This window comes from Pongo abelii, chromosome 1 (assembly GCF_028885655.2).
Source record: "Pongo abelii isolate AG06213 chromosome 1, NHGRI_mPonAbe1-v2.0_pri, whole genome shotgun sequence".
In the NCBI taxonomy this organism is placed as follows: domain Eukaryota; kingdom Metazoa; phylum Chordata; class Mammalia; order Primates; family Hominidae; genus Pongo; species Pongo abelii.
The window spans coordinates 217719951-217728149 of NC_071985.2; the positions used below are offsets into that span (position 1 = coordinate 217719951).

At 50.4% G+C, this 8199-nt stretch overlaps 1 protein-coding gene across 1 annotated transcript; it reads right to left on the minus strand.

The window, feature by feature from the left end:
• Positions 1-2838: 2838 nt before the first annotated feature.
• Positions 2839-7748, minus strand: SRARP (steroid receptor associated and regulated protein). Its single transcript, XM_002811431.4, has 2 exons — positions 7284-7748; positions 2839-5736 (listed from the first exon to the last, which is right to left on the minus strand). The coding sequence occupies exons 1-2, from the start codon at positions 7492-7494 to the stop codon at positions 5309-5311; spliced, it is 639 nt and encodes a 212-aa protein (XP_002811477.2). The 5' UTR covers positions 7495-7748; the 3' UTR covers positions 2839-5308.
• Between the last annotated feature and the right edge of the window lie 451 nt (positions 7749-8199).

An 8199-nucleotide genomic window follows, 5' to 3' on the forward strand; every position in this document is an offset into this window, starting at 1 on the left:
AAACTTATATTCTGTTGCATGGCTAGGCCACAATTTGCTTACCTTTTCATCAGTTGATGGATGCTTGGGTTTAGTTCTACCCTTTGGTTTTGGTGACCAGGGCTGCTCTGTGCACTCGTGCAGATTTTCTTTTTTTTCTTTTTGAGATAGAGTTTCACTCTTGTCACCTAGGCTGGAGTGCAATGGCACGATCTCGGCTCACTACAACCTCCATCTCCTGGGTTCAAGCGATTCTCCTGCCTTAGCCTCCTGAGTAGCTGGGGTTACAGGCGTGCACCACCGTGCCTGGCTAATTTTGTATTTTTAGTAGAGACGGGGTTTCACCATGTTGGCCAGGCTGGTCTGGAACTCCTGACCTCAAGTGATCCACCCACCTTGGCCTCCCAAAGTGCTGGGATTACACCGGCCACTGTGCGCCTGGCCATTTGTGCAGATTTTCACATGGACGAATGTTCTCACTTCTCTTGAGTATATATCTAGGAGCGGAATTGCTGGGTCCTCTGAAAGCCCCATGTTTGTTTGAGGAACTGCCAGACTGTTTCCCAAAGTGGCTGTACCTTTTTACATTCTCACTGATGATTTTACTTAATTCATGGTTAATGAAGGAACCAGTAAGATGTTACAACCAGTTCAAAGAAGAAGGCAAAGAACAGATGATATCTGTAGGTCAGGGAATATTGAAATGAATGTGCACAGAGGTAACACTGGCTTCTTCCACAGTGGCGAAGGAGAGTCCACTGGACTTGAACAGGACAGGACAGAATCTGCTTGTCTGTAGACAAGAAGTATGTTGCATTCCTATGGGCTACTTACAATAGACAGAGTTGTAAAATAGCTCAAAGGCAAAGAAAAATGCTCACCCCCTTGAGAATCAGACAATGCATAGATGGCATGGGATATTTTTTGTGATCTTTTTTGCGTTGTCCAAATTTTTCACACCTCTGTCACCTTGGGCCTAAAGGAAATAATGTATACAGTGGTCCATTTCCAAAATAAAGTGGCTTCAATAGGTTTGAGTCCGCAAACTACAGAAGAACAGAATATACTAGGCCCCTGCTTTGATAGCCAGCGCCTGCTTGTCGGGGCCTGCTTAGTTGCCCTCACCCAAACCAAAAAAGTTGAGTCTAAAATGAAACTTTACTAGCCTGCAAAATAGCTCGCTTTGTCTACTCTTATCAGCTTGCCTGACTAGCTAGGTCATAAGTCAGATACTTGAGAAAACCCTAAGCTGACTATGATTGCAATGTATTGTGGGCTGCAACAAAATGCAACAAGAAAATCCTAAAGAAAACACCTAAAAGCTCCTACCCAACAACCAATAGGCAACATCCAGGAAGATTGTGATCCTACAGTACTCAGCCTATGAGGAACCAGGGGAGGGACCTGCGCACTAGGGGATAAATTGCTTGTTGTAACTGTGCTGGGTGTGCCTGCTCACCAGACACCCGATCTCGTAAGACTGTCATTAAAATTCTCTCTTCCACTGTTCTATGTGCCTCTGAGCCCATTCTTTGAGTTTGGACGGGTGAGTTGGTTTCTCACAGGCCTGATGACCTGGTCTCACACCTCACCTTCCCAGAGCAACTTCATCACCAACCTATATACCAATGCAGCCCCATTGCCAGCCTCAGCCTCTGACCAGAGCTCCAATGGGGAATGGGCCACCACCTGCCCACATCCCCCCCGGCATGTCCCACAGTCCCTCACACGACATCTGCCTCCTGAATCTGTCATCTCCCCATGTCCCCACTGGCTCCTCCACCTGTGTGCTCCATCTCAGCAAGGGCCCCACCACCCATTCAGTCCCCGGACACTCCGCACATGCTGCCGGGTGCCAGGCTGGATCATTCTTCACTCACTTATTGAACCTCTGTGACCAGTGTGTTCTCAGCACAGTACGGGGCTGCAAGAGCAGTGCATAGTCACATTGCCTGAGGTTTGGATTTGGGCTCTACCGGTTTCCAGTTAGTGACCTTGGGCAAAGTATTCAACCTCTCTGTGTCTCAGTTTCCTCTGTAAAATGGCAAGAGAAATCATGCCAACCTCACATGCCTGGGGTCAGGTGAACTGATGGACTGATGGGGTGTGGGGTGCATATTCAATTGCCCCGTAATGACAACAGCTATAGTAACTGACGACATCAATAGTAATGATGACAGCTCCCTTTACGGAGCAAATATAAGTGGTATAAATGCCTGGTTCCTCTGAATCCTCACCAAGACCCCCAGGGTTCAATTCTGAAATGTCACTTTGCTGGGTGCCTGGCATAAAGTAAACATTCATTATTCCGGATGAAAGAAGTATTGGTTAGAATGAGTTTGGCATCTGAAAAACAGACCCACTGGTTGGCTGGCCCCAAGGCTTTAGTCCCAGACCCAGCAGGTCCACACCTTCCCTGTCCAGGCCTGGACCCAGTGTCTTCTAGTCTGATGAGAGGGCGACACCTGCTGGTGAAAAGCCAGATGTGCAGCCACAGGTCTCCTTTCTCCTTGAGGGTCTCAAACTCCCTCTGCAGCCTTGTCCTTGGGGCCTTCAGGAGAGTGGAATGGGCATATATCGCCCAGATTGAACTGCGTCCTCCTCTCTAGTCCAAACCATTGCTCTCTTTTGTCAGGATTAAGACTCAGCCTCCTGTGCCTCCTCCCCTGCAGGCAGAAGGCCCGGAGGGATCCTTTTCAAAGGTACATCTGGCCATGACGCTGTCTGCTCACAATTTCCAGTGCTGCCATCTGGGAATAAGAGCTAAGATCTAAAGGTCTTGTTGCGGCCTGCCAGGCCTCACCTGATGCAGCTCCTGCCACTTTTCTTTTCTTTTTACTTTTTTTTTTTTTTTTTTTTGAGACCGTTTTGCTCTTGCTCTGTCACCCAGGCTGGAGTGCAGTGGCGAGATCTCAGCTCACTGCAACCTCTGCCTTCTAGGTTCAAGCAACTCTCTCACCTCAGCTTCCCAAGTAGCTGGGATTATAGGTGCCCGCCACCACGCCCAGCTAATTTTTGTATTTTTAGTAGAGACGGGTTTTTGCCAAGTTGGCCAGGCTGGTCTCGAACTCCTGACCTCAGGTGATCTCCCCCCGCCTCCCCCGCCTCGGCCTCCCAAAGTGCTGGGATTACAGGCATGAGCCGCTGCGCCTGGCCTCCTGCCACCTTTCTGATCTGTTTGTTTTGTGTGTGTGCATTGCCTGTCTCCCCCAACTAGTGGATAAACTATTTTGTGGCTGGGCCTCATTGTCTTATTCAATGCTCCATCTCATGGTTTAGCCCAAAGCCTGGCATTCAGTGGGTGCCCAATAAATACTTGGTGAATAAATGAATGAATGACGATTACCCTAGACAGACTGAACGACTGGTCCTTCTGCCCAGAGCACTCCCCACTTGCTCCCCCACCCCATCCTTTTGTATAGCTTAGTCACCGGTCAGATCTTATTTTCTGCATCACTTCCTGCAGGAAGCCCTCCCTGATCTCCTCTCTCTAGAGTGGGCTGGTTGTCCTCCAGCATCATTCTGTGTTGCCCTTACTGTTGCACTTCTCAGAAGCTATGGCAATTGTCTGCTTTCCTTCTGGCCTCCCCCACCTGGCTGTGAGCTCCTTGAGGACAGGGTTACATTTATTCTCTGTGTGTCCCCTCTGCCTAGAAGAGATGCTACCAGGATGAGAGGGTATATACTTTACAGTTACGAGCAAGAATATGGGCACCAGACTTGCCTGAGTTCTAATCTCAACGGTACCAGTCTATGGAACTTTGAGTCCATTCTTCAACCTCTCTATGCCTCAGCTCTCTAACCTATAAAATGGTCACAAATGTAGTGAGTGCCCATGTTGTTTCTCTGACACAGAGTAAATGGTCAATACATGTTAAATGTTAGTAGCTAGTATTTGTAGGAACCTAGTAAAATAGTCATTGAATAAATTAATGACCAGGTACGGTGGCTCACATCTATAATCCAAGCACTTTGGGAAGCTGAAGCGGGAGGATAGCTTGAGGCCAGGAGTTCAAGACCAGCGTGGGCAGCACAGTGAGACCTCTTCTCTACTAAACTCAAAGAAGTCAAGCTGGGTGTAGTGATGCACCTATAGTCTCAGCTACTCGGGAGGCTGAGGCAGGAGGATCACTTGAGCCCAGGAGTTTGAGGCTGCAGTGAGCTGTGATTGTTCCACTGCACTCCAGCCTGGGTGATAGAGTGAGACTCTGTCTCTAAAATAAATAAATACAGAAAAACTCAGTGATTTTTATCTGGGAGCTTTGAGACTGACTTCCTTAAATAGGTTGCTTTAGGGTTTCTCACAGTGCGGTGCATCTCTTAGACTCACACACACCCTCACACCCACACCAGTAACTCCACCTCCTGCTCAGGGAATACGATTGCCCTGAGGGGTGAACCTCTTCCCCCCCACCTTTTTTTTTGCTATCCCTAGAGGGCAGCATGAGCCTGGTATGCAGTAGATGCTCAATAAATAACATGTCTTGTTTTCATTCGTTCAAATATGATACTCTATTTCTGAGCACCTCCCTCCCTTTTGAGAAGCCAGGTCCCCTTATTTCCCATCTCAGATCCCCAGGTCCCACCTGGGCTGCCTTCTGGGATGGAGTCTCCTGGAGCCAACTTCCCTGAGCCTCCCAGCCCCCACTGGCATGGCCTCGAGTCTCCCCGTGTGGTATCCCCTGCCTTTGCAGTGACCTACACGCTCGCCTCTGAACCAAGATGCAGCAAGAAACCCGTTGCCCCTCCCCGTCACGCTGGGGCATTCTGATCACTGCTCTGGCCTGCCCTGGGGTAAGATGACAGCAGGTGGCCCTGGGGAGGGTGGATTTTCTCAAGGCTGGCCCCTTCTCATCTTTTAGATCACACTTTGTTGCCTGCGCAGAGAGGCCCTTCCCAAGCACTGCATCAGGAAAGGTCTTCACCCCAATCACTCTCCATCTAGCATCCTGTTTCAGTTCCTGCAGAGCATTCGTCACTGTTCAAAATCATCTTCTTTATTTATTGGGTTACTTTATTTATTTGGGGTGGGTTCCCTCCACACCCACCCCAAAAATACCAGCTCCAAGAAAACCATGGTATCTCCCCAGCACTTTGCAGGGCCTGGCATGTGAAGATGTACCAGTAATATCTGCTGTATGAATGAATGAGTCTCTTCATGTGCAGGTGCCTTATCCTGCCTCTGCCACTCGACGGATGTTTCCGATGCCCCTTAGCGGATCTAATGATCTTTCCTTGACTCAAGCACAAAAGACTCCCGCTTAGCTGGGGAAGCAGGGCCAGGCCCTGGGAATTGCAGCCTCTGGGCATCAGAGCCCGGCCCTTCCAGCTAATCGGCCTGCCCACAGACACAAGAGGAGAGGGCTTTCAGCGAGTCCTTGACTGTTCCCCAAGTTGAAGACCTCACAGGCGCAGCCTTCACGGGTTTCCCCTTAGCCTCGGGAACCTCCTGGGGGCAGAGCGGGCTGACCGGGAAGGAAGCTGAGGCCACAGCCCCTCTGCAGAGCGGCAGGGTGGCCCTGGCCTGGTCAAGGCATCCCCCACCCATGGGGGTCACCCGAGTCAGATGGGGCCAGTTTTCCCCACAGAACACGATGTAGGTCTTCATTGGTGGGGTGACAAGCCCTCGATTGGGACTGGGGGCTTGGGGTGGTGATGGGGTTGCTGCCAGGGAGAGCTGCTTCCCGTGGGTGCAGTCAATAACAAAAGTCAGGTGAGCCGTGGGGACGGTCTTCTGATGCCCGGCCAGCTTCCCACCTAGAAGGGAGGAAAAGACCAAAAGTTAGCACAAGCAAGGGACTTTTTTTTTCCCCCTGAGACAGGGTCTCACTCTGTCGCCCAGGCTGGAGGTCAGTGGCACGATCGTGGCTCACTGCAGCCTCAGCCTCAGGGGGCTCAACCGATCCTCCCATCTCAGCCCTCTAAGTAGCTGGGACTACAGGCTCATGCCACCACGCCTGGTGAATTTTAAAATTTTTTGTAGAGATGAGGTTTCCCTATGTTGCCCAGGCTGGTCTCAAACTCCTGGACTCAAGAAATCCTTCTGCCTCAGCCCAATCAGTACTGGGATTACAGGCGTGAGCCACCGCAACCGACCGGGACATGGTTTCCTGAATTCATTTGTTTACCATTCGATAGGGTTTAACTGAGTTGGTTGATACACCAACAGAGGAGGACAGTCAGGGTTTAACTGTATGGATTTCAGCATCAGAGAGACCTGAGTTCAAGTCTCCACTTATCATCCATCCATCTGCCTTCCAGGAGCACAGAGTCCAACATGTCAGTGTCTCTCAACTTTGCTGTTCCCATGAGCTGCCTGGGGAGCTTGTTAAAATGCAGAGTCTAGTGCAGTGGGGCTGGGGTGGGGCCTGAGACTCGCGTTTCTAACTAGCCCCCAGGGGATGCCAGTTCTGCTGGTCCATGGACCATATGATGAAAAGCACAGTCCTCAACCCCAGAGAGGAAAGCCCTGGCCATCTTTCCAGGTGAGGAAACTGAGGCTCAGCCTGCACAAGTGTTGGTGGGTCTCAGGGAGCATCTTGCTACTCTCCTCCTCCCCACATAATCTTGTCCACAGCCTCAGAGAATCCCATCAGTACCTGGTGGCATCTGCCCTGACAATCCCCCCGCTCAGAGCCCAGCACAGGGTAGAGGGATGGAAAAACCAGCCAATAGACTTATCAGTGAAGCAGATGTCTGAGCAAGTGTATCTGAATCCAAAGTCTGTGCTCTTAAAAAGGTAACTTTTTGAGTTACCCAAATAACATACACATCCATTCTCTTAGCTACGTGCTGTGAACCACGACGTGGGCTCAGAAGGAAGCTTATGTTCTAGTAGGTTGGCTAGCACAGGAAATAAAACAAGCCCGCCCTTGGCTTGAGAATCCCAGCAACCCAAGGGAGGTAGCATGTTTGCCATCAGACCCCCACCCACCCCCAGCTGGTCTTTCTTTCTTTTTTTTTTTTTTTTTTTTTTGAGATGGAGTCTCACACTGTTGCTCAGGCTGGAGTGCAGTGGTGGGATCTCAGCTCACTGCAACCTCCGCCTCCTGGGTTCAAGCGATTCTCCTGCCTCAGCCTCCTGAGTAGATGGGATTATAGGCACCTGCCACCACACCCAGCTAATTTTTTGTATTTTTAGCAGATATGGGGTTTCACTATGTTGGCCAAGCTGGTCTCGAACTCCTGACCTCACAATCCGCCCGCTTTGGCCTCCCAAAGTGCTGGGATTACAGGCATGAGGCACCGCACCCAGCCCCCAGCTGGTGTTTCTGTGGGGCTAGGGTCCCTTTGCCGCCTCTTACCGGAGCTGGTCTCCAGGCCCGTCTCACGGATGGTGCCTTTGAGGTTGGCTCTCCAGTCCCTGGGGTCTTCTGACGGGGCCATGTGGCTAATTCGGCGCCTGCCTAGCTCCAGCAGGAGAGGAGCTGTCCTCGGCCACTCTTTCAGGATGTGGCTCCCCCACTGCGGGACCAGACCTTTTATACTGACCGGATCCGGATTCTCTGAGTGCATTCCACCAGGAGCCAAAGGAACTGGCCCAGAGCAGTCAGAGGATCGCTTTGATCAACAGGGTTATGTCAACAGGATTATTGTTGGGTCAGTGGGAGGCAGGCCTCCTACCAAACAGACCAAACAGACACTATTTCTACCAAGTGCAGCTGCTTCCTCATTTAGGATAGGCCTCTGGAACCTTCTCATCGAGCCTCAGTTTCCCAAACCTCAGTCATTGTCCAGTGGTTTCACCAGTTTGGCTTTTTCCCCTGTCTAGGAACTATACGTAATACTACTTAATTCACATGTCCTTGAAGTCAGCCAACTGTTTTTACTGAAAAAGAAGTGCACTTGGCCAGGCGCGGTGGCTCACACCTGTAATCCCAGCACTTTGGGAGGCCAAGGCGGGCGGATCACAAGGTCAGGAGATCAAAACCATCCTGGCTAACACGATGAAACCCCGTCTCTACTAAAAATACAAAAAATTAGCCGGGCGAAGTGGCGGGCACCTGTACTCCCAGCTACTCCGGAGGTTGAGGCAGGAGAATGGCGTGAACACGGGAGGTGGAGCTTGCAGTGAGCCGAGTTTGCGCCACTGCACTCCAGCCTGGGCGACAAAGCGAGATTCTATCTCAAAAAAAAAAAAAAAAAGAAAAGAAAAGAAAAAAAAGAAAGAAAGAAACAGAGAGAAGTGCACTTTATTTATTTATTTATTTATTTTGAGAC

Excerpts from the sequence above, each read along its gene's own strand:
- SRARP (XM_002811431.4), bottom strand. The coding sequence starts at position 7,494 with ATGCACTCAGAGAATCCGGATCCGGTCAGTATAAAAGGTCTGGTCCCG. Across the intron at positions 5,737-7,283 it reads GGGCCTGGAGACCAGCTCCG|GTGGGAAGCTGGCCGGGCAT; the intron begins GTAAGAGGCGGC and ends CCTCCCTTCTAG.